This window comes from Squalius cephalus (genome assembly GCF_949319135.1).
Source record: "Squalius cephalus genome assembly, chromosome: 2".
Classification (NCBI taxonomy): domain Eukaryota; kingdom Metazoa; phylum Chordata; class Actinopteri; order Cypriniformes; family Leuciscidae; genus Squalius; species Squalius cephalus.
This window is the reverse complement of record NC_137123.1, coordinates 56,939,479-56,966,577: the sequence shown is the minus strand read 5'-3', so window position 1 is coordinate 56,966,577 and position 27,099 is coordinate 56,939,479. Positions and strand designations below refer to the sequence as shown.

General features: G+C 39.2%; 3 protein-coding genes across 3 annotated transcripts; 1 reads left to right on the top strand and 2 right to left on the bottom strand.

Moving 5' to 3' along the window:
• Positions 1–1,871: 1,871 nt before the first annotated feature.
• Positions 1,872–9,297, bottom strand: fbxl18 (F-box and leucine-rich repeat protein 18). Its single transcript, XM_079853645.1, has 5 exons — positions 9,113–9,297; positions 8,416–8,613; positions 5,788–7,364; positions 4,426–4,644; positions 1,872–2,163 (listed from the first exon to the last, which is right to left on the bottom strand). The coding sequence occupies exons 1-5, from the start codon at positions 9,131–9,133 to the stop codon at positions 2,007–2,009; spliced, it is 2,172 nt and encodes a 723-aa protein (XP_079709771.1). The 5' UTR covers positions 9,134–9,297; the 3' UTR covers positions 1,872–2,006.
• A 1,204-nt stretch (positions 9,298–10,501) lies between these two features.
• actb1 (actin, beta 1) lies at positions 10,502–14,238 on the bottom strand. Its single transcript, XM_079853629.1, has 6 exons — positions 14,136–14,238; positions 13,033–13,157; positions 12,303–12,542; positions 11,518–11,956; positions 11,241–11,422; positions 10,502–11,141 (listed from the first exon to the last, which is right to left on the bottom strand). The coding sequence occupies exons 2-6, from the start codon at positions 13,153–13,155 to the stop codon at positions 10,998–11,000; spliced, it is 1,128 nt and encodes a 375-aa protein (XP_079709755.1). The 5' UTR covers positions 13,156–13,157; positions 14,136–14,238; the 3' UTR covers positions 10,502–10,997.
• Positions 14,239–20,581: 6,343 nt separating this feature from the next.
• Positions 20,582–26,610, top strand: fscn1b (fascin actin-bundling protein 1b). Its single transcript, XM_079851572.1, has 5 exons — positions 20,582–21,701; positions 22,190–22,346; positions 22,922–23,043; positions 24,919–25,089; positions 25,169–26,610. Exons 1-5 carry the CDS (start codon positions 20,873–20,875, stop codon positions 25,372–25,374), a joined length of 1,485 nt encoding a protein of 494 aa, XP_079707698.1. The 5' UTR covers positions 20,582–20,872; the 3' UTR covers positions 25,375–26,610.
• Positions 26,611–27,099: the final 489 nt, after the last annotated feature.

The following is a 27,099-nucleotide window of genomic DNA, read 5'->3' as shown; positions in this document are numbered from 1 at the left end:
CATTTAAAGTGCATATTGGTACATTAGGAAGCTCAAAATAAAGATTGGCTTTTATTTTTGAAATAAATCTGGTTTCACTTTAAATGCCAGGAAAAAACTTGAAAGCTACTTTTTTACTTTTTATTTTCCTATTATGTACCTTGAAAATGGAATAATTAGCATATACATTTGAATACACTATATCTACTGATGAATTTAAGGTAATCATAAAGAATGTGGTGAAGGAGACGTGATTATTTAATGTAAATGTTTTTTTGTTTTTGGCGTGTTTGCCTTTTATTGGATAGGACAGTAGCTAGACAAGAAGTGAGATGGAAGAGAGGGAGGAAGGTATCAGGAAAGGTCCACGAGCCGGGACTCGAACTCGGGTCACCCGAAGCGCAACAACGCTACATGTCGGCGCACTTGCCCCCGAGGCTATCGGCGCCGAAATAAAATGTTTCTGTGTTAAAATACATGTTGCATATGTTATATTTTAATTGCTAGCTTTCATGGCTGCTACCTTGACCAGATCTCTCTTGTAAAAGAGATAATTTGATTGTTTCACAGACAAGGCTTAAGCTAGTTCCAGATAAAATGCATGTTTGAGCTGTTTTAACTGAGAGCAAATTGCACTGACATCTTAAAATATGTCAGTGTCATTGTTTTGTCTCAAGAAGCACACCAGTAATGTTTTTTTTTCTAAGGCACGTTTATAAAAGCCACTTAAATGTCCTAATTGAACTAAGGTGTAATCCTGGCTAAATCTAAGCCCTGTCTGTGAAACCAGGCCAAAAAAAAAAGAACAAAAAAAAGTGTTTGGCCACTTAAAAGGGGTTGGAGCTCTTAATTTTGTTTTCAAAGTGCACCAGATTTGTGAATTTGAAGACTAAGTTTGCCAATTTTCAAACTGATTCGCATTGTTAGAATGTCGGTATGTGTAAATAAATAATGTATACTTTCTCTCTGTGTTACCTGCATAATCTTGTTTATTTGTCAGCAAAAGTTTGCAAGCATTTTGCATCATATGGCACACTTTTGACTGCGACCCCTGAAGTTCAGGGATCGAACTTACACATTTCCTGTGGGAAACATTGCATTAATATAGTTTTTTAAAGGTTGGTAACATCTTCACAAAAACTCCTGAGCTCTAAATGCCGCTCTAGCATATCGTGTGTAAAATGCCAGTGGGTTGTGGTGCGGACTGGTGGCATTGGGTAAAAATGACTTGCCAGCTGAACAGGGGCATATCACTCATGTTGGATGTCAACATTCACATTTGCATAAGTCGTCCTGTTTGAATTCATGATTGGTGACTGCCAAATTAAAATATTACATTCTTTTTTAACTTTAACATTACAATTTAACTTTCACTTTGTTTATGTTCTGGTAAAAAAATTTGTTTGATTCCATTTTTTGTTTTCATTTTTATTTTCATTTAAAAAAAAGGAAGGAAAAAAACAGAACTGTGAGGATACTCCCAGATTCTAGAGAATATGCTTATTAATTACTTTTTCTAAGAACACCTTACTTTTTTTACACAATCAGACATTTGCAGAAGTTATGAGCATAAAACCACAGCCACTGGTTCAATGAACTCTTGACCCGGACCACACACTAAAACTTTGATGATAAAACATGAAGCCAAAATGTATAATTTAATTTACCATAAACGAAATGTTTAGATTCCAAAAATGTATAACAAGTTCCAGAACACATCAGAAAATGTATTTATCAATGCTTTATTTTTAAGGTTTTAAGATGACATTTCAACCTGTTAAGGAGTTTGTTCATAGCAGCTCTTTATTGGAAAATGATGACCTTATTTAAAGTTGTGATTGTCCTCTTAGCTCAATGATCTCTCAAGTCAAAACAAATGTTTTTTTCTGGAATCCTCCAGATTGCTAATATTTACTTATCAAAAGAAAGTCCCTACAATGCTTAAGTTCTCTCTCATAAAATAGCACAGATCAAGCATTGCCCAGGTTAATCCACCACATAATTTCTGTTTTCAGATTTTGCTTCAGTCACAGCTGTTGTTTCACAGGCTCTTCAGCGACGCGGCTTTTGAAAAGCGTGATCTCGTCCAGGTGGCAAAGTGGCATTCCTCTGATCACATGGGCCAGGTCCTCGTGCAGTAAAGGGTAAATCACCACACTAAGGGCTGGACGAGATGTTGAAAAACTGCAGGGGGAAAAGAACGAACAGGGGAATATTCGATGTACACCAGGTTACTTCATGTATATCAACCCAGACAGCAATAGTGTCAGCCCCATCCGGCCCACATCTGGTACACGTGGATTCAACACACCAGGGGCCTCATTTATAACCGGTGCGTACGCGCAAAACAGGCCCTGAAAGAGGCGTACGCAACTTCCGACGAATAAGTTGTGATTTATAAAAACAAATTTGACGGGAAAATTTGCGCACCTGCACGCAAACTCTGACAGTCTGACCCATGCGTACGAACATTTTGGAGACGGAACAGTTTGGAGACAAACTTCATAAATCTTCATCATGAGTCCTTATCATTGCAATACAGTGCATGTTCACAATAAAACTTTAAATAAATAAAAGAATGATTTAAACTATGTTTTACTCCTGATATAAACATTTAGACTAAATATGCCATTCTCATTAATGGAGTTAAACACATAAATTACATGAAATCATTACTGAGAAGTTACAACATTTTTTAATATTCAATCAGTAGAAATATTTGTAGTGGACGCAATGCTTTTGAACACTTTTCCTGTGGCATGCTGTGTTTTAATGTTTAAACTACAGAGAGAATTGCTTACCATGATAATAGCAGATTGTCTGAGAAAATATTTTCGTGGAAATAATGCACAACACAGGCCTATCTGTTTCCATTAAAAATATAAATCAATTAAAAATACTATTTGGGCAGTGGAAAAGATTGAGAAAACAGTGGAAAATTTTCTCTGAAATGTATTTTATACTATTTGATTTATTTATTCAAAAACAAGGCAAGGATAGGCTACTAAATGATTTTTATCAATGTAATGTGACGGCACATCCGTATCTCATATTTTCCTAATGTCTTGTACTGTTAAATGTGGTATCACGTGGATGAATATGCATATGCAAATGATATGCAGAAGATGAATCTGCATTGTAAAACTAGGCGTTGTAAGCTTCATATATGGTTATTTCGGGGTGGAGACGCATGTGCGCACAATCTTCCACAGACTGGGATTTATAAAGAGAATTCTGCACAGGTTCTGGCGTACACACGGTTTTATAAGTCTGAATATTTTTTAGCATACGCCATTTTTGGCTTTCAGGCGCACGTACAATTTTAGTAAGGATCCTACGCAACGTTTTATAAACGAGATCCCAGATGTTGGCTGAATCTGGGCCGACACTATGTTGCTGTCTGGAAATTATTTAGATATTAAGTTGAAGGGGTGGATACTGAAATCCACTGCTGCATCAATGTATAGCCTATCTAATGAGCAAGGAATTAATCAATATTTTTCCTTCTAAATATCACATGAGTTGAGATTTTACTTTGTTATAGAAGTTACCAGTGTGATTACTGAAATGTTCTTTTCATGTATTCTCTAATGTCTGTATTAAATATTTGAGAGGTGACTACAAGGGTCTGGACCATGCCAGGAATGCAGTAACAGTGCTTGCTCATTTAGCCCGGCTTCCAGAAATGAAATATGGACTTGTTTTGTGTTTGAGAAAGGTCTTCAACATGTTAAAACATATAAGGGTCACTGGAACCAATAGTTTAAGTGAACATTTAAGTGAACAACATACTGTTAGATGAAAAGTGTCCTCTCATTAAGAGAAAGAATATGTTATCTTGATGTTTTGAGAAGACTCTCCTGTTTATAGTTAGAGCCCGACCAAATCCAACCTTGAAGAAGCTGTGTGTCTGTGTGTGTGTGTGTGTGTCTGTCTATGTGTTAGTATTCTTGGTTACAGGTTAAGGAACAAGTGGTATTATTGGAGATTGACTGAATTGTTTTCTTAGACATGTTGGTGCCAGGAAAGCCAGATCTGCGACCTGGAAGGTCACGACATGCCGAAATTCAGGGTCCGAGTGTCAGCCGCATAATCTGTTTATCTGTTTATGTGTGGAAAATGTGTGTTTATCTATTTCTTAGCCAATCAGAATCATTCAACCTGAAGCAATGACGTAGCTTAGACCTTGGTGAAGGGTATAATTGCTGTGATCTTTGTAACTGTAAGGGGGGTGAGTCTTTGTGAGTCTTGAAGCTGACTTCTGCTGATGAAACTGCAAACTATCTTCAGTAAAAAAATTCTTTCATTTATTATAATTCTGACTCTTGTCTTAAATTGACTGCACTTCTGACACCGGGTCTTTATTAATCATATCTGGTCCTTGGGTCTTTTACAGTGAATTCCCTAACAAAGTCTTTACTATTAAGAATTATTTAAAACACTAACCTGTCCAGCAGGGTTTTCTGCAGTGTTTTACATGCCACCAGGGTACCTCCCATGAACATGTGGCACATGATGACATCAGTGCAGCTCTGCATGAAGGCCGTCACAGCGGCGGGCTGGAAGGTCCCTTGTCGAGAAACCAGACAGACACGCCGCAGATGCTGACACCGACTGAGCTCTTCAAAAAATGCTGCATTCGCATTAAAGTACGGCTGCTCCAGCCTGCAGTTTTACACATACAGACAGTGAATACATGCAGGAGTTATAGGGATAAAATATTCTGCTAAAAATTATATTAATAATTGATTAAGTAATCCTAGTTCTCATTCTAGCCAGGGTCCACTTTAAAACTCACCAACGGCAAATGCAGAATGAGTTACAAGCCAGTTAAGCGATACATTTTTTTGAAATAATGCATGATTAACATCTCTTATAAAATAATATCACATTCCATGCAAGTGCATCAAGACAATACATATGGTCTACTAAACAAAAGCTATGTGACTGTTGCGTGTCACATTTTACTTTAACATTACGGAGACATTATTTTTTCATGCACACCGAAATAAAATTCTGAGAAACAAAATCATGGACAATGTTATTGTGAGTCAGTGATACCGTTTAGCTAAGAGACTGTCTAAAACATAATGGTGAAAGTGTCATAACCGCAGATTTTTTTAGGCTGTTCTCGTGATCTTTCCAAATTCGACCAAAACATAAATCATTTACCTATGGTAAACATTAGACCTGGCTACTTGGTCAAAACATATATATATATATATTAGGGCTGTCAAAAGATTAATCGCGATTAATCGCATCCAAAATAAAAGTTTGTGTTTACATAATATATGTGTGTGTACTGTGTATAATTATTTTGTATATATAAATACACACACATGCATGTATATATTTAAGAAATATTTGCATACATATACTGTATATATATTTATATAGTTTATATTATATATAAATATAATTTTTTTTATATATATAAATAACACATTTTTCTTGTAATAACGGACATTCTTAATTTAAGACAGCAATCAACCACAGACTAACTCTTGTAAATGTTTAAATCATCTTATGTCTCCAAGAGAAAAATTTTACATCTGAAAAGGGCTTAAGATTTCATAATGTGTCACCATAGAGACAAAATAAATTATTGTAAGGAAATAATACAAAATACAAATTACACATCCAGCAATCCTGTCAGTATGGCGCTGCCCCCTAGTGAGCTGCAGTTGTAATATGAAATGATTTGTGGCATGGCTAGTGAAATGTTATTTTCTTTTTGCTGAGACAAGTCTACATTTAGAGACTTTGCTTAATTTTGAGCATGGAGTGTTGAGTGACATGTGTGTTCACCTTAAATCCCTGAGTTGTGTGCAGTAGGAAAGAGCCTCCAGCAGGGCCTGCGTGTAATTCATGGCCTTTAACGATCCGAGATTTGCCAGCGATAACGAATGAAGGTCCTTGCACCCCTTAAGCAGCTCGATCAATCCTGTCCCCTTCAGGACTCCCGGTAAGTGAGCGAGGGTGAGCTTGCGCAGATTTTTCATCCCTCCTAAAGCAGCTAACTCACTGTCTCTGACATTGTAGGACCAGGGGCATGCGACGGGGTCCTTGCGGATGGCCGGCTCATTCCGTGGCATGGCCGAGGAAAAGCCTGCGCCAATCAGCTCCAGCTCCACTAGATGCGGGCAGCCTTGAAGCAGCGGCTGAATGCAGAAGCCTCTGTCCTGCTGCTCCTCACCCTGACCCTCGATGACCTCTGTTGAGGGTCGATATGTGGGCACACCGACACGGCTGCTCTTTTTAAGGCCGAGAAGTAGCGACCTTGGTGTGAGGTCTGAGTTTGAGTCCTGACTGTTCACAGGTGTTGGAGAGGATTGCGCCAAGGCACACACCGGAAGTGCCAGCGAGCACAAGGAGGCAAGACGTCCTAAAGCGCCACACAAGTGTCCATCTCGCCCAGTGGGAAAAGCATGGTGGTAGTGCGTGGCGGATAAATTAAGGTGAATAAGATGCGGGCAACATTCAGTAAGTGCTTTGATGCTCTCCGTGTCCATCTCCTCCTCGCTCTTTCCACAGCTCTCGGCGAGAGGTCCTCGGCCACAGCCACGCAGGTTAAGACTCCGTAGGGGTGTGAGGTCACGACCAGCACTAAGCAGCACATGTAGAGGGTTAAACCCTGGAGATGAACAGCGCGAGACATTCAAGTAAACGGGGCAGCCATGCGTTAGGACTCGCCCTAGAATAGCACCATCCAACCATGTACGTGGAAGCTGGAGAGCGCTGACGCTATTTCCCACTGTTGACGCCATGCTCTCCATTAGCGCCGTCATTGCAACCGGCCTTGGCGGAGCGGGTCCTGGCACAGACAGCACCAGTCCTGTAAGACCCTCAGGCACTCTCATACTGAAAACAGCCAAGTAGAGCGCCAACAGAGTACGATTGACTTCACCCGGTGCGAGGCGTGCGGAAAACCAGCGCAGGTTCTGATAGTGCGGGACGCTGCTCTGGCCCACCATCAGCTGCGCACACCCGCCCGCTTCCCTCCAGCCCTCGCTGGCCTCCAGATAGAGGTGAAGGCGTCGCAGGGCACTGCAGCACGGCACCACCCCATAAGAGGGAGTCAACAATGTCTGCTTGAGCTCCTGCAGGCGAGCCAAAGCTGACTTACCCTCTGCACTCAGCTGCTGGAGGTCGAACCCCGGCCCCACATCTAATGCCAGCGAGCACAGAGAACGAAGAGAGGTCAGCAGATGCGAAAGCCGAATTGACGTCAAACGGCAGCCTGAGAGGTCCAAGCTGACTAGACCCTTACAGCGGGTGACCTGATCCACTGTAGAGCCGGCCAACCAGTAGCAGCCACTGAGGTTTAAAGTCTGGATGTCACTGCAAAGGTTCTTCAAGAGCTGCTTCACAGCATCGTCATTTGCCTGTGAATAAGAAGCAATTCAAAGGTAAGATTTTCAGGCATTTCATACTTAAACATTTGGTTTTCTGTTATATTTAGTTGCAAATTCTGCTTGTCAAACTTTTTAAAACCTGTTAGATAGGTGAAATTATCATAGATGACATAGACATAGATGGCTAACATAGATTAGTTTTTGTTGAAATTGCAAATGTGATTTGTAAATTGTTAAATAATAGTCTTGGTTGCCTATGAATCATCATTTTCCAAGAAAAGGTGTTTATGAACTAATGGAGTCTTGAACTTTCCTGTATAATTATTGCAAATTATAATTATTGCTGTTATTGCAATTTTTCTTTGTAAACTGTTTTTCCCCTATGTATATTTGATGAAGAAAAATGACAATTTATGTGAAAAATGTATATTAAGAATTATTATTTTTAACAGTTTTAAAATAAATAAACATTAAATAATAAATAAAATAAATATACATTTAAAGTCACCATGAAACAGAAATTGTGATCATCTTTTCATCCCTATTGTGATTTTATCAGTAAAAGTGACTTCTCCAATGAGAAAAACGGAAGGCTGGACTTGATTTTGTCCATCAGGAATTGAGTGGATCGTTGTCATTTGCTAATTGCTGCAGTCTCATGTGAGTGACAGGTTGCTGGAGGGAAGAGATTATTGTCCCAACCTCACGCCTGCTCATACATCATCAGAGAAAACAAGATATGTTTTTGCAAGGGGAGGGGAAATTAATGTCTTGGATTAGAAATTATAAGGGCTCAAAATTTGTCTTAAAAATAATACAATTACAGTCACACACACACAAAAAACATTTTTTTATTAATTTAATTTTGTGTGTGTTGGGTCAGTGAATATGGCAGGAGAAAAAATCTGAACCCTCATCAGGCATCACAACACTATAACACACAATTGACAAGATGGCTAATTGTTGAACAGTTCTGTTACGTTAAATAGAATAGAGTATAATGGTTTTAGAAAAATACGCCCCTTATATCTGCCCTAATTAAACCAGTTCATGAGAGAAAGTGTGTGTTTTTTAGGCTTACCGTATATTCATTATGCAAGTGTACATGGGCTCTCAAGCTCTTGTCCAGACAGAGAGTTTGAAGTTTCCGGCACACTTGACTCACACTGAGCATCAGGTCATGACTAGGAATGAATCGCAGGATATTCAGTAGAATCTCATCTGAGAAGTCTGAGATGGTGACAGAAGTTTGGGAAATGCTATCTAGGCAGCACAGAGCCTGGAGAGCAGCAAGAAGAAAGAGTCATTAAACATAAACAACATTTTTTTTTTTAGTTCATTGTTTTACTAAATGTGACATTAAAGTCCATCATGCTCAGTTTCGGAATATCTCCAATGTTATTACAATACAACTGTGGTGACCACTACTGTCAAAACAAATGTCAAAAATGACAGAAAACTTTCAGACCGTTAGTTACACATTCTTTTTACGCTGGTAATAATTTACGGTGTTTAAATCTATATTGCAGTAGTACAAACGTCGGTAATATAGTATTATGACAGAAACTATGGTAATCATGGTGACATTTAGCAAGTGGTTATTTTAGACATCTGCATGCTTATCTGTCCCGTAAGAAGCCTGCATCTTCGTGTCCCAAATAATTTGAATCGTTTCAAAACATTACTGTTGTCTAAATAAATTCATCTTTGCATGCAACAAAATGTAAAAGCTAACTATCACTATTAGCATGAATGATCAGTCCTCTATTGTAACTTACCGTTTCAATTTGATTATCCATGCCGGTTTAGGGAAATTATTTTTGACATGTACTTAAATGATAAACAAAAACAAATTATTGCCATCTCAGTAAATGTATAATTCATCCATTGAACAAAAATCTGTTTGGCACTGTAGGAATTGGCACACACATAGCGGAAATAAGATGTAACACATTCGGAACGTTTTGAGAGTCGTACATACTTCCGTTACGAAGCAACTAGTAAAAAGGTCCCCGGCTGTGGTCTAAATTTGAAACGATATGAAACACCGAATAGACATATTTTCTATTATAATTTTTTCCGTATTCAATTCACAATCAAATCTAACAATAATTATGATATTGTAAATCAGAGGTCTTCGACTCTGCTTCTAGGAAGCCATTGTTTTTTCTTTCTTCCCATTCTGCTTCAGCACACCGGCTTTTGTATTTTCAAGCTAACGTTATCCCATAAAGCTCGAAGAGCTGCTCCAAGTGTGTTTTATTCGGGATGGAGCTAATCTCCGCAGGACAGTGGCTCCCCAGGAGCAGGATTGAAGACCACAGAATGTAAATTCACTTATGGTGTTGACAAGAAACGTATGAAAGGCCTGTTCTTCAAATGTACACATTTACACACAATCTGAGTTGGGTAGAGTCAGTGAACTGAATAATATAAATTAAGATTATGAACGTGTGTTGAGGCAAGATATCCACCATGAGAGACAATGAAAAATAAGTGCTCTCAATTCAGGTTTCATTGTCCATAACTGTTTGCCCAATACCTTATTGAAAAGATCATAACATTCCTTGTATGTCTGACTTTCTGTGACAGTGATAGAAGAAAAAAAGTTAGCCAAGTTTTGCTAAAAAAAAAAAAAAAAAAACACCTTGTAACTATTTAGGCCTCACCTGGTTTCACTGGCAGAGTTTAGATTGAAATAAGATTAGGCCTTAGTTCAATTAGAGCATTCAAGTACCTTTTATAAATGTGCCTTAAACATTACTGGTCTGCATAGAGACAAAACAATGGCAGTGATATGTTTTAAGATATGTCATTGCAAGTTGCTTTCAGTTATAACTTCTCAAACATTTAGTCCAGGACTAGGCCCAAACTTTAAGGTTAAGACTACAAATAAATATAAAAACTGTTAAGAATAATCTGATATGCTTACTTATGAACTAAATCATGCCTCTATGTGCAATTTAACTACAAACCCATTGGCTATTGTTATATAAAATAAAAACCCTTATGACAGGTTGAAGTCAGTCCCTCCCCCCCAAAAAAGAGCCAGATGGAAAAGTGAAACCAAGATTAGATTTTAGTTTGCTGGTCAAATGAAAAACAGTTTTAAGTCATTTCAGTCAGTTTAAAAAACCAGAGCAATATACTGAAGACAGTAGACACTGTGTGGTTTTACATGTGCACGTTTTATTTGGGTTTACTTGTCAGTGTACAGAGACACCTTGCTTACATATGCAAGGGACCGTCCCTAAATCACATACCCTAGGGGAGTCCTGCAAGATATTCACTTTTTAAAGGTAAAGCTTTCCCCATTGCAACAATAACAAACTGGGCCAAGTTTAAGGCTGAAGTACAAAAGAAAAACAAATGTATCGAGTACATAATTTACATAAACACTATAACAAAGGTCATGTATGCCCACTGTGATGAGGGCAAAGTGGTAGACACGTCTGGAATGACTAAAAGAAGAAATGTACATTGAAGTCCTCTCGGGGAAAGCTTCTCCCCCTGCAAGACAACTACCTCCCTTTCCAGTTTACGCATCCTGAGTCAAATGCGCCATACAGAGCAGAAGCCATGCTGATGTCATCTTGAGAGGTTTAGGTTGGTCGTTCGTTTGAATCCTACTGCATGGCCATTAAATGGTGGCAACAGTTCTGTTTAGAAGCACTTCCTGTGGACGATGGATGGGCCGGACTCATCGTACTCCTGCTTGCTGATCCACATCTGCTGGAAGGTGGACAGGGAGGCCAAGATGGAGCCACCGATCCAGACGGAGTATTTGCGCTCAGGGGGAGCAATGATCTACAAGAGAAGAGATGTTAGCTCATCATTAACCACTGCAAGCAAACTTAACTTTAAGTCTCATTGTTGCATCTTTGCAAGCATTTAATGGTGCATCACCTTGATCTTCATGGTGGAAGGAGCAAGGGAGGTGATCTCCTTCTGCATACGGTCAGCAATGCCAGGGTACATGGTGGTACCTCCAGACAGCACTGTGTTGGCATACAGGTCCTTACGGATGTCCACGTCGCACTTCATGATGGAGTTGAAGGTAGTCTCGTGGATACCGCAAGATTCCATACCTAAATAAAGAAAACAAGTTAGTTATCATAAGTAAACCAGTTGATACAGGGATTGTTAAAGCATAACCAGTTTAGATGCACAGCATGAAACTCACCCAGGAAGGATGGCTGGAAGAGAGCCTCAGGGCAACGGAAACGCTCATTTCCAATGGTGATGACCTGCCCGTCAGGCAGCTCATAGCTCTTCTCCAGGGAGGAAGATGAGGCAGCGGTTCCCATCTCCTGCTCGAAGTCCAGGGCCACGTAACACAGCTTCTCCTTGATGTCACGGACAATTTCTCTCTCGGCCGTGGTGGTGAAGCTGTAGCCACGCTCGGTCAGGATCTTCATCAGGTAGTCTGTCAGGTCACGACCAGCCAGATCCAGACGCAGGATGGCATGGGGAAGAGCATAACCCTCATAGATGGGCACGGTGTGGGTAACACCATCACCAGAGTCCATCACGATACCAGTAGTACGACCAGAAGCATACAGGGAGAGCACAGCCTGGATGGCCACATACATGGCAGGGGTGTTGAAGGTCTCAAACATGATCTGTAGGAAAGAGCAAAGTTAGTTTAATAAAAGTAACCCCCTTTAGACACTTCAAAATCCAAACCAATACAAGGTTAAGGAAGCAATACTGGGCAGGAAACCTCCCTGGCACACCATGCTTATATGGTTCACACTCACTAGGACAATGCTAGTAAGAAGTGTTAGAAAAGCTACCATGCAAGAAAGAAAAGGGAGAAGCAAAGATGGATGAACCTTTTGAACCTCATAACAGAGTTCATGGGAGAGGACAGAGAGCCTGAGAGGAAATGGATGGAAAAGAAAATGAACAGAGGGAACAAAAGGCAAATAGTAGTAGGGGTCATATGAATGAGTCACAAAAACACACCTGTGTCATCTTCTCCCTGTTGGCTTTGGGATTCAGGGGAGCCTCTGTAAGCAGGACAGGGTGCTCCTCAGGGGCAACACGCAGCTCATTGTAGAAAGTGTGATGCCAGATCTTCTCCATGTCATCCCAGTTGGTCACAATACCGTGCTCAATAGGATACTTAAGGGTCAGGATACCTCTCTTGCTCTGAGCCTCATCTCCCACATAGGAGTCCTTCTGTCCCATGCCAACCATCACTCCCTAGAGAAAGGAAAAATTAAAGATTAGTCAAAAGTGCAAATAAAATCAAGTAGTTTAAATCTTTTAAAGCCATAAGGGAGGGAACCCATACACATTTAAACGACTGATAAATCAACATTTAGAAAAATATAATTTCACTGCTCTGACAGTTCAATTCAAAGTTCTCATCTGATAGTTAATGACACTCTGTAGAGCTGTTTAAGGTGTCATAACTTTAGGAGTCTGCAACATTAACACCACTGAATTAATTTGAGTTTTATGACAACCATCTGTAGAGCTGCTTTACAACTGAAATTGAAGTAAAATGAATCTAATTCCTGTCATTAGTGAAGCTGCTTTAAAAAAAATATATATAAAATTTCATTTGAAATGTTTACCATTATAATGCCGTTTTTGTTTTTAATTCTACATTTATGCATATAACAGTTCACAAACAATTTCTAACGTTTTAGTAAGAGATTAATGCACAGATGAAAATAACTATATATACCTGATGCCTGGGTCGGCCAACAATGGAAGGGAAGACAGCACGAGGGGCATCATCTCCAGCAAAACCGGCTTTGCACATTCCGGAGCCGTTATCAACGACCAGGGCAGCGATTTCCTCATCCATGGCTGTACAAAAAAGAAAAGTGAAATCGTTAAAATACTACAATCCTTTAGCTTCTCTTATAGGTGGCGATGATGCTTGAGGAACGTGTCACGACTGTCCAGTAGGCGGCGCAAAGGCGCAGGGTTGAAACTAAGCGATTTGAGACAAAGGAAGTGGTCAGGCAGTCTCACTATTGCCTTATATGGCAATAAGTTCGAGCAGCTCAATGCCGCCGATTCAGCGCGTGGAATCAGACCAACGGACACGACCACTCCCAGTTTCAAAGGCCGAGATAAGCGCTTTACCAAACGACCACCATTATAATCCTGATGCCTGAAAAACTAACCTCTTTATCAAAATGATCTGTATTGCAGGCATTTCAATAGATACTGCAAGTGCTGCCATCCTATTTAGTGATTAGGAATGACAAGGATGTAAAGTGTATTGCAGCCAAACGGTTAACAACAAGAAACTTAAATATATTAAACTTTTAACGTTATACCACAGTTAAACGAACCAAACAGCTGTGATGTTAAATATGCCGGTTAATGCTTTATAGTAGCCACACCCACCATTCAAACTGCGAACACAGGCACGGAGGAAACTACGCCACTAAATCCACATTTAACTGCATTATGGATCAATTAAAAAGGCATTTCACGCCCAAAACGTGGATTTAAGCCCCTCTAGTTACAAATAGAAGACTTATGGTTAAGTCCTTCCAGCAAAGAAAGCTATAATTGCGACCGGTTGATACTAAAAGATTTAGAGAAACACAAAATATTTGTAATCTTAAGATTAATTTAGAGCTATAAAAATCCACATTAAAATGACACGGTTTACTCAAACTGCATTCACAATTAAAACTCAAAATCACATACCAATATGAACTGAATATGCGTAGCTTAAGCAATTTAAAAAAATAAACCTCCAACCAGCGACATTACTAACATTACCATGATACCAAATACCACAATGTAATGTTATAAAGGCATTCTCACCTGTGTATTAGTAGGTTATTGTGAACAAGGGGTATGAAGCTCTTCTCAGCGTGCACTGAAAACTCACAATACTCTGTATGAGGTGGGTCACAGTTTTATACCCGGCGCTGGGGCCGGCTCCTTCCATATAAGGTAAACTTTCGGCATCGAGCGATCTGATTGGCCAGCCGTCGTCCACTTGGCGAGTTTCAAGCTAGTTGCTTGAAATTCAAGTTCTGACTGAGTTGAAATAATGTATGGAGGGCTAATCGAACAGGCAGAATTATTTGAAAAAGTAAGAAATGAAAAGTCAATTTAATACCACACAAGTATATATATTACTGAATTAAGAATGTTTCAATAATTTGAAATAGGGCGCAGTGAAAATGCCTTACGATTGAGTGTTGAATGCTAAGTATGCGGCTTCATTTTTAATTGTTTTTACATAGCGACTGAACAGGTTGCTTACTAACTCACTGAAACTCAAGCGATGGATCAAATACATTTGAATAAGCCTTTAATCAGGTTGCAGGAATGACAGGACGTTGAACACTGGTATTACGACATATAACCCTTATGTTCGTGCAATTTAATTGTATTTTAATGTATGCTATTGCACTGTAAATGACCATAATGTAGGAACCTATAATGCGAGTCATTGTTATTATTGGTAGAATAGAGGAGCCTTATTTAACATAATAGACTTAGCTGCTTCCCTTTCAGTCATTATTTGACATAAACTAATTTAAAGCAATTCATTCAGGATCAGTTCATAAAAATAAATGTATTGTTCGCCTATGGTATGCGATTAATTCGTTTTATTGGGTCAGTTTGGATCATTAGATGAACTAACGTTACGTGGGCGTGGCTCTCATTTAAAGTACAGATATTTCTCATGACAATTTGTAAAATCAACTGTAAATCAATATTAAAACAGATTAATTAGTCACTGTTTCATATAATCGCAGGGCACTTTTGTGCACAATGCTTTGGATCCGTTTGCAATATGAATTTAAAGCTGCAGTCTGTGGATGCATCAGGGGTCATTCGGGAATTAATTCACGTAAAATGTTGACGGTCTTCGTTTGGACCGGTGTCTCCAGTATAGTTGCTCAAAAGTATTTAAGATAAACTAATGCGGGAATGTTACATATTTTCGGGTTGTCTGCAAAGCAGGGGACAGAAAAACAAGGGCATGTTGCTCGCGAGTCTCCTGAACCGGTCACTTCCTGTCAACCCGGCTTTTGCGTAATACGTCATAACCGATTACGTTTCACGCTGCTGCTGCATTAAAGGTAGCAAAAGACAGATCTTGAGAGTGCTCGCATATTACATGCTACCATCAATTACTTATAATATTTATAAGTTAAATATCAGTTTGTGTCTTAAATGTTGAATTCAGGCGTTTTGAAGATTTGCCAGGGTAACAATAGTTAACTTATTTAAGTTGTTTACTTAAAGTAAAACTGTGATAACTTGGGATTAGCCCCAAATGTCATCAAAAAAATATTCTTATACTATTCAAATGAGATCCCATATTTATTTATTATGATTTTACAGTGGAAACTATATGTTTATCCTTTATTGGTTTATGCTTTTTTTTTTTTTTGTACGTATAGGTGCCATAAATAGATGCAAATCCCTGTTATATGTGTGTCGCCTTCAGCATGGGCAATCTGAGACGCGTAGCAACACGTCTTGTCTGGGGTGCTTTGCATTTCTTGCCTTATCTTATCAGTGTCGAACTAAAAAGACAGCCAAATTGTGTATTTTATGTTAATGAACTATTCAGGAGCTATATGTTAAAGTATCAGTATCCCACCACCAAAGTGTAGTGTTCGGCCAACAGCCTAGTGAGTAATGTATCTATCGATTAAAGCTTGTCATCAAGAGATTTCTGGAATGGCTGGAACGGCAGTGACACCCAACACACCTGCCCACCCCAAACCCAAACATATGCGTGCATCAATATTAACACTGAATTTTGACTGTACCGGTTCCCAGTACAGGTGACTCAACAGTGTAATCGTAATGTTACACCTATAGCTCACTGAGCAGAGGTGAGTGAGTCATTACAGCCTACTAACACGAAATATTTCACAAAGTGATGTATGCAATGGTACAGCATTCATTGTTTCCTAGTGGGCGTGTGAGTATCAGCTTGTTGTTTAGGGTGTGGGGGTCCAGGACTATCATGGTGAGAGTAATAACAATGGCATATGTATGTGTGTAAATGATGCTGCTTTATCAGTTTTAGATTCTATATTGTTTCTCTCATCAGCAGATTACTGAAGCCCTTATATGGATGTTTCAAACAGAAAGAGGAAGAGGAAGAGAGATATACGATTAAAAGTCTTACAGCCACAGCATGTGACAAATTTGAAAGGAAGTCGCAGGAGTTTGTATCAGAAAGGAAATATAAAGTAAGCCAAACTTAATTTAGTCTACTCTCTGAAAGAAATCTAGCGTATAAACTGGTTGGAAAGCTTGTAAAGTGTGATTGTTCATTCATTTATTAGTTTGAGCAGCTGTTATGACATAAGGGCATGTTTAATGTGATGGAGGGTACCAACATACACACAGAGCTAAATGAAAAGTTTTCTTCCATATAGCCATATACAGAGTTCAAACATGTCACGTGCTGTCCAATATAAAGGAAGGAGATAACCTTTGTGTTGTTTCGTGTTTACAAAGACAGCTTGTTCGGGGCCCCTTTAAGAGATATTCAGCCAATCTCCTTAAAAGGCAATCTCTGGATGAGTCACATGGTATAGTACTTTGGAAGGCAAGGCGAAGTCACGTGACTCCTTAAAGCGGAAATTAGAAAGAGTGATTGGCACTCTCTGCTTCTCTCTCTGCTGTCATTGCATTTATTCATTTTGGAACAATTATTGTGTTCAATTACTGTAACAACATAGGAGAATTGAAATACACAATAAGATTACATAGAAACACTATAAGTGGCCTAAACTGACTGTCTCCACCCATCAGACCTCGAGTACCCTATATGGAAACATTGACAGGTAACACACACTCACACAAAGTCTGATGGGATGGACTGGTGGATGCTGCTCTCAATAAGCAATGGGAACAGGTAGACTCCTAATATGGAAATATAACCAAAATGACTGAGGTTCACAAAAGGAAACTAAGCATGATTGATCTTAAGTAAGTTACATAAGGCACATATGCCTCATGATGTGTAACCCACAATATTTGTTTTCCACAGGTAACCTTTCCCAGGTATTTTCCAATTGTTCAGTCCCACTTGTTCAGACTAGAGCACAGTGCTTTGAATTTGAGATATGTATTAGAAGCCAACTTTATGCTGTCTAATTACTGAACATGACAGTACAACATAGCTCTCATACTTTCATAAAATGAAACAGCCACATAGTGTTCCAAATTAGCTCTCTGATTGTACATAAGGAAAGAGGGTGGTCACTCGCTGTCATTTCAGGAATGTATATGTGTCAGAACATGCATAAACTCTACATGCATAAACATTAAAAAAAGATTCAGTTTTACTTTCACACTCTTATCCATGAATGCAATGCATTATATTAGAGCGTTATATTTCCTTATTTTATGATGTGGCTTTAAAAAGATATAAAGGAATAACTTGAAACTTAAAAAATTATGTAAATATATTAAATAAAAATACACTATCTTTTAAAAGTTTGTGGGCAGTAAGATATATATTTTCTTTTTATAATAATACTATTAAGGACTAATAATAAGGACGTTAAATTGATCAAAAGTGTCAGTAAAGGCATTTATAATGTCACACAAATTATAATTCTAAACAAAAATGGTCACATTTTCCAAAACAATATTAAGCAGCACAACTGTTTTCAACACTGATAATAATAAGAAATGTTTCTTGAGCAGCAAATCAAAAAATCTGAATGATTTCTGAAGGATCATGTGACACTGAAGAGTAATAATGCTGAAAAATCAGTTTATAACAAAAAGAGTTTCAACTTCTACAAAATCATCAGCAGAGAGAGCTATTGAGTCTGACTAAAGATCATGCAAGATTTTATGCAAGGACACATTCATGACACACAGATAAGCACTCTAAAGATGCATTGACTTCTTGAAATACTTGCCAGACAACAGGACATTCGTGTTTTTGAATTTCATTCATCAGTCTTTGGACAAAGAGATTGCAACATGTTTTGTGTGAGTTGATTGCAACAGTATCTTAACCTCAAAGTGAGAAACCTGCCACATTGATCAACAATACTGAGTTAATTGGGGAGAAAAAACTAAATCTAGCTTTCAGCATTATATATTTTAGGATGTTATTTTCACTTAATGGTTTCATTAGTTGGATTTGACAGATGAACCTCATTAAATCGAGAGACTTGCACTCTGTTCATCGTTTACACTGCTTCATTAGCAGAGTTTACTCAGTCAATGCTGATTTTGGACTGAGAGAGCTGTCAGAAAGCCTGGAAGCTGTGTTATGGGCCACATAAGAGTTCAGCTCATTAAGAGAGTAAATGAAGCTGGTTTAATTAAAAAAAATGTGGTCTACTTTAGGCAGTGTTGTGTCTAGGGGCGTGATAGTTATCAGTGTAAATATGGTAACATTTCATTCTGTCACAGAGATGCTTCATCTTAATCCATCAGAGTGTTTGTTCCACACAATGCACTCGTAATGTTCATTTTTCCCCAAGAAAAAATACAAAATGAAGCTCAAGTTAGATTAGTAGTCATATTGCATATTGTCAATGGCCTTTTTCTGTGTTTGTCTTCACTATTATGGCTGTAAACTTTTACATTTTTTCTTTTTAAAGAATTTGAGATATGTTAAAACTCTAGATCACGTGAAGATATCAACATGAACTATTTTTAACAATGAGTAACACATTTGTTAACATTAGTAAACTAGTTTAGTCAAGCTGTATCAAATTTAAATATATAATGGTTTGTGTAATGTTCAGTGCTGTGTATGTGAATGTAAACAGATTTTACATTTAGTGTTGATTCTATTTGTGCCTGAATTTTACATCTTTATCTGCCAGTATAAAAATGAACTGTGCTGTGTGATTTAATGGATTTTTGTTGTTGTTTTTATTAAATTAGAGACACCAAACACAATTTCTAAATAATAACACATAAATAATGAATTATTCCTTTAATGCAATCAATACCTAACCACTGGTATTTAGGCTGTGTGTTCATGTGCGGAAGAAAAAAGGAGAGTATGAGTGGAGAGATTTAATTTCCATCAAACAGTCAGCAGAGCATAAAGGACTGAATCAATATCCTGTCCTTTAAGAGGAAGAGGAAGAGGAAGAGGAAGGCTGCTGCTTGGCCTGAAAATAACCCGAGCAAGTTCCTACTTCCTTCGTGCTTATTTCAGATGAGCAGAGGAAATGTTTGGGGGACATCTACAACTGTTAATAAAAAATAAGTTGAATGGTAGGCTGATATAAAGTAGCCTATTGAATGTTACAAAAAAGTAGGCCTAAATTTGACACAGTTTCATTGGTGATGTAACGAGTTTGTATGTGGGGATTGTTATAGGACTTCTTTTTTAGGTTTATTGACGGCAGAACCTTTTAACATCACTTTTGAACAACAGTGCCTTTTACATGACCATCAGTTTATGGGGCGTTAGAACACAGATCACACGAAGAGCGCCCCCTTCTGGCCGCACTTACAGCCGCAACCTCAGCTTTCCCAGAAGGTTTCCTATATACTGACCAAGCTCAACCCCTCAGTCTAAGCTACAGGTTGATAGTTGTTGCAGAAGGTCTCCTCAAGTGTCCCACACACCCCACTTCCATAGTCTTCCAGGTTTAAACTTCTATAATAAGCAGAGTAGGCCTACGTTTCTGTAATAATGTCAAATTATTTTTTAACTTCAAAGTACATTTTAAAACATGATTTTGTAATGCTTTAAAGAAGCACGGTTATCTACTTGCTACTTGATAATTTTGTAGTATGTTATTTAATATAGGTTACCATTTAAAGTTAACCTGTTTTAAATGTACTCAATTTCCAACCAACAACATTACAAATGTTTAATTACAAAAATGTTTTAAATGTAGGCCTTCTACATAGGCTACAAGTGTCAATACAAATGATTTTAAAATAGCTTTTACCTTATAATGCTTGTATTTGGAAGTAGGCCTATAACCATATTTCAAAAACAAGTAGGCGCTAATTAGGCTTATGAAATCACATAGCCTATTGTACTTAGACTTAATGGTCAAAATATTTAAACTATAGAGATTTTCATTTTGATGCAAATAACATGCACTATAGGCTAAGTGTCAGAAAGCATTAGCCTATAGGCTATTCAGTTCGCAAGTAAATTAATTTAAAGTATAGCTCTTTAAATATATTTAATTAATTATTTTTTTCACAAGAGAAGGCACTTTAATTTAAGATCGGTCTATTCTTCCCATAGCAACAGCAGCGAGATGACGTGGAAAGCGTTTCCAGTCTTTGCATTTTATTAGGGTAAATCTGGTGCAAACAGCTGTCCAGTACGATGATGCTCCTGTGTGGAATAAAACAGCAAGACACTTAAAAAAATATTGCATAGGCTACTACAGCCTACATATCAGCATCATCAGCATCAGCATCTCTCTCTCTCTCTCTCTCTCTCTCTCTCTCTCTCTCTCTCTCTCTCTCTCTCTCTCTCGCGCGCGCGCCATCGTGTATCAATCGTCACACCCACACCTCGGAACCGCTGCTCACCGATTCTCACCGAACCGTAACGTCTAAACAGCTCCAACATGTCTTCTGAAGGATTAGGTGAGACTTTGGTGATTCGGTTCGGGCTAATAAACGCCGGTAACAAATATCTGACAGCGGAGATGTTTGGTTTTAAGATCAATGCCTCCGCGAGCTCAATGAAGAAAAAGCAGGTGTGGACACTGGAGCAGTCCGGAGACCACGGAGACTCCAATGCCGTGTTCATCAAAAGCCATCTGGGTCGCTACCTCGCCACCGACAAGGACGGCAACGTGACCGCGGACAGCGAGCAACCCGGCCCGGACTGTCGGTTCCTTGTGATCGCCCACGACGACGGCCGGTGGTCCCTGCAGTCCGAGCCCCATGCGCGCTACCTGGGCGGGACCGAGGACCGGATCGCGTGCTTTGCGCAAAGCATCTCGCCTGCGGAGAAATGGAACGTGCACCTGGCCGTGCATCCTCAGGTGAACGTGTACAGCATCGCGCGCAAGCGGTACGCGCACCTGTGCGCCGAGAGGAACGAGCTCGCCGTGGACCGCGACGTGCCGTGGGGTGTGGACTCACTGCTCACGCTCGTGTACCTGGACCACCGGTATCATCTGCAGACCGCAGACAACCGCTTCCTCACGTGCAGCGGCGCCCTGACTGCCAAACCGGGCACGGGCACCGGGTTCACGCTGGAATTTCGCGCGGGGAAGGTGGCTTTCCGGGACGCCACGGGCAAATACATCGCGCCCACGGGCCCCACCGGGACAATGAAGTCTGGCAAGAGCGCGCGTGTCGGCAAAGATGAGCTTTTTGTCCTCGAGCAAAGTCACGGGCAAGTGGTGCTCACAGCCAGCAACGAAAGAAACATCTCCATGCGCCAAGGTGAGCTGTGATTGCAGCAGGATTCATAAATAATACTATTAATAATAGGTCTGGGCCATATTTGGGTGAATTTAAGTCAAATGGGTCACTTTTTTTTTTTTTTTTTTTGGTAAATTTAAGTATCCAGCACTAAAATGTATCCAGACTGCTCTTTTTGAGTTATTGTGAAACCTTGCATGCAGGGCGCCCAATTCATTTATTTATTTTCATACCCGACATTTGTAAAATGATTGTCCTGTCTTAGCAAACCAATCAAAGTTACTGTAAAAAAAAAGAAGCAATTTATTGCATGACAAACAGATATGCATGCTATAAAAAAACATGCATATTGGCTCTGAGTTTTGCTACTTTTAAGAGCTCTGGAAATCTGTGTCAGTGTGTGTACATGCATGCAGAAAAGTTTCAGATTAGAATTTTAATTATATATTGATTAACTTCACTCTCCTAGTCTGTCTTAAAATGGCACTCTGATTGAATTATTATTTTAGGGGTTGACTTATCAGCCAATCAGGATGAGGAGTCTGATCAGGAGGTGTTTCAGATGGAGATGGACATGGAGACAAAGCGCTGTGCCTTCCGATCTTGCAATGGGAAGTACTGGAGTCTCACCCCAAGTGGAGCGATTCAATGCTCTGCCTCCACTAAGTAAGAACAATTAACTATGCGTAACTACTTTCAGAAAATGTCACATAGATATAAATAGACACAGGGTAGAATAGTAGATTAGCCTGCTGAGTGAACCATATGGCAAGAGGAATTAAATAAAGGCAATAGGGAATGCAAACATAACAGCTTGTCTTGACTAGATGTTCTGTTTACTCAACAATTATATATATATATATATATATATATATATATATATATATATATATATTCTAAAATAATTTCTAAAAATACCAAAATGGAGGAAAGTTGTTTCAGTGATGGAGTAAATTATACCATTACATAAAAATAAAAAAAGACATTTGTGATAATGTGCACTGATGAATTGTTACATTCACATTTTGCATTTAGCAGACACTTTTATCCAAAGCAACGTACAGTTAAAGTTTTCTAAGAGCCACAGTATTTGCAATACATAAAGCAAAGTTTATTGTTAGCTAGAGCTGAACACAAGCTCAATTGTGCTCAATGAGAACAGAAATGTACGTTCCAAAATGAAATAGGGTCTAGTCTATTATTTTTCAAGTTGATTTTAAGAAACTGTCTGTTTATCCCAGATCACCCAGTTGTTTCTTTGACCTTGAGTGGAAAGGGTCAAAAGTGGCACTGAAGGCCAGTAATGGTAAATACATGGCAGCCAAGAAGAACGGACAGCTGGCGGCCGCTGTGGACTCTGCAGGTTTGTGTCTGAGGGTGTGTTCACACTTGGCAGGTTTGGTTCGATTAAAATGAACTCTGTTGCAATTGCTCAGTTAGTGTGGTTCATTTGAATAAGTGTGAACCCACCAAACAAGCTTCCAAACAAACTCTGGTGACATCTAAACGAACCAAAAACAGGATGTGATGTCACAAGACGCAACCCCAAAAAGGACAGAATGCGCAAGAATACCTGGTTCCTCTCGTCATAGGAGCCATGTTGCCAATTACAGTACGGTATAGGCATTGGACCCGCAGAAGATCTCAGTTTGTGTGTGTAACGGAGGAATTCCTGGCTAAGGATGATAACGATAAATATAATGATAAAATATAGTTCTAAAATCTTTCTCAGATAGCAGATTTCCCAGCACAGCTATAACGATAACGAAATAGAGAAACGATATCGTTGGGATCACTTTCCGAACGATTTTTTTCCAGCTGTTGAACGATAAAACACTGAGAGCCAATCAGAATAAATTCAAATTTAAGGGCTCGCCCATTTAAAATGGCAGACAACATTGCAGAGATTTTAATCGAAGTTAATGAACTAATGAAGTTAATCGCCAAGGTCCAGAAAAATCCACAATTGTTTAACAAGTCAAGCCCATTTGCAAAAAAATGGATATGGGAAAAAATCGTTCATACCCTCTGAATAAATGGTGAGAAGTAATTACCTCAGGTATCCAGCGCTCGTTTCGACAACATTGTCTTGCTTCCTTTGAAGTTGCGGTGAAAAAGACTAGGTGTTGTTTTTATTCCACTATATTGACTATGTCAGTTTAATTCACTGTTAGATTATTAGATCATTACACTAGCTTCACTCAAAACATAGCATGCCGAGGACATCTGCTGGTTAAAGCCATGTAAATGCAACAAGAACAGCAAAAACTTGTTCAATGACGTTGTAAGCACTTTGAAACCTTTTAAGAATAAACTTTTAGAATAAACAGACCGTTATCGTTTGTTGGTGTGGTCGCAAATATAGTTATCGTTACAGTTATATTTATATATAAAAATATATACAAATAACCCAACAAATTTTAAGATACCCCAACATAATGACCCAACATGCATACACCAACGGTTGGGTTAAAAAAATAACCCAACGTTTTTAAGAGTGTAGTTATCGTTCTTGGTGTGAACGGCCCTTTAACCATTTTATAAGTCTTTCGTGAGTTCTCAGCTGATAAAAATACCGTCGTACTCAATCCGTTTCAAGTGGGATTCGATTCGGGACATCGTCGGCGTGGGAGGCAGGCGCGCTAACAAGGACGCTAAAGACCGCAGCCTCTAGCACGCTTCTTGAGGCCAGGGGAGTGAGGTTTACACACACAGCGACTGCTAGCTTACCTCCGTTACACTCACCCGCCTAAACCTCACTTCCATCCAGGTCATGGCACCAATGTAACCCCTCCGGTCCTACTTGACCTGCTCTGAGCGGGAACCGGCGTGGGAGGCATGTGCGCTATCAAGGACGCTAAAGACCTCAGCCGCCAGTCGCTAGCGAGCCTCATGAGGTCAGGGGAGTGAGGGTTACACGCACAGCGACTACTAGCTTGCCTCCGTTACATATGCACACACAACGAGAGCATCTAGCACGCACACACGTTATGTTCGATTAGTTTCATCACAAAATACTTAAATTAAAGACAGTGTGAACGCTAAGCGAACCAGGATTAAATGTATCATTTTCTTTTTTGGTCCGGACCAAATGAACCAAGAGAACCAATCTACAAGTGTGAACACGCTTATTAAAATTTGTATCATGCATATGTAAAATCAAGAGCACTGTATGATTAACCACAGCTAACAGGTTGTATGTAGAGTATGTCCTAGCGTGTGCTGTTGTCTTTTACAGGCGAGCAGGAGGAGTTTGTGGTGAAGCTCATCAACCGGCCGCTGATAGTTCTGCGTGGGGAACACGGCTTCATCGGTTGCCGTAAGCAAGGAACCGGTACACTTGATTCGAACCGCTCATCATATGATGTCTTCCAGTTAGAGTACAACAACAACGCTTACAGCCTCAAAGGTGAGTGACAGTGTGACTCTGACTTGGTAGGATTTGGTAGGATGTAAATAGTTACCATTTCTCTAATTGCTCTCCTCAGACTCGGTGGGGAAGTTCTGGACAGTGGAGGCAGACGGCTCTGTGATTAGCAGCAGTGGAACACCTGTCTATTTCCACTTCGAGTTCTGTGATTATAATAAAGTGGCCATTAAGACGAAGGAAGGCAAGTATCTTAAGGGAGACCACGCTGGGGTTCTCAAAGCCAGCGGCCAGGCGATTGCTGATGCAACATTGTGGGAATACTGAGAAACATTCATGAATCTGCACACACACAAACAAACAATGTGTGTTCTTTAAACCTATACTTAAACATAACACATTCTCTATAGCATAAGCACAAGATGATAACGCAATCCACATAACGCAACATACAGAAATATTTCAACATAATCTAATGGCTTAAGACACAAAAACACATTTGAATGTAAAAGTACAAACAAATGCACAAATTACTTCTCATTAAACTCATTACATTAAAGGGGTATTTCACCCAAAAATGATCATTCTGTCAGCATTTACTCGTTGTATGACTTACTTTCTTCAGTCGAACATAAAAGAATATATTTTGACTTTCTTTGTGTTCTACAGAAGAAAGAAAGTCATATGGGTTTGAGTAAATGATGACAGTTTTCATTTTTGGGTGAATTTCCCCTTTAATGAAGCACAAACTGATGGTACGCTGACAAAATATAATACAAAAAAACTGGATTATTGTTGCACAAACTGTTTTTTGCTTAATCTCAATTAGCATACGTCTTCACGAAATAATGCAACAATACATTAACCAATTGAATGCACTTTGTGTAGAATCATGCTAAGTCACTGTCATTGCCTCTCAGTGCTTTCATGGTCTTATTTCACTCCGTATAATAGCGGTTTCTAGGAAATTCAGAATCTAAATGTGCTATTACATAATGGTCAGTAATTTTGCTTATGCAAAACGCGGTGCATCATAAGCTGAGCCTTCGGCCATAGGGTTTGTTCCTGCTCCCGAAAACATTTTTAGAGTGAACTGGCTTCTGTAATGAGGCCAGGTTTTAAATAGCAGCAACGTGGCCTCAGAAAATACTGGAGAAATATCCTTGTTCACATCAGAGAGATTCAGATTTCTCCGCGCACACATACACAGGCACACAAAACCAGTCATAAGCAAATCATTTGTTTGTCAAAGTGTTATTTGTGGTGTTTGTGGACATTTTGGGTTACATGACTTGTATTCAGCATGTTCTGACATCAGGAACAACAGTGTTTTTTATTGTAACTCTAGCTTGTTGATTTGCACTTTTTCGGCTAAAGCTTTTCCATGTGAATGTGTTGAAGAAAAAGATGAAGTGTTTGTGCCTTCCCTGGTGGGATAAGATCTCATAAGGTGTGAAAATGCAATTTTTTGAACTTCATTTTTAGTTTATTCTCATTATGTGCCATTTGCAACTGGACATGACAATGTAATAAAAAAAAATTGTTGGACAGTAAATACTTAAAGAGTGTCCTTTGTTTTTTTAGTTCTTGTATAAAAAGGTTCATCTCACATATATTATAATCAGCTAGCAATAGATATGGTTACACTAATCAACTGCCTTTAATGTATCCACTTTTAGTTACTTTATTCCTTACTCTGTATAAGTTTACATATTGCAACATAACCCAATAGTTTTGTTGTTGCCATGGAGATGATATTTGTAACAATAATTTTACATTTTCTAAAGCAAATGTGAGTAGATTTTGTTTCTTCTTTGTCTTATGCACCTCTGTACCTTAACTATTTTCCAGTGAATTCTCCCCAACTCGACCTTGGAGATTTTCCAAGATTTTTTACGCTGACAGTGTGGCTCTTGAAACTCAAGAAGACTGCACTGCACACACAGACACACACACACACACACTCTCTCTCTCTCTCTCTCTCTCTCTCTCTCTCTCTCTCTCTCTCTCTCTCTCTCTCTCTCTCTCTCTCTCTCTCTCTCTCTCTCACAC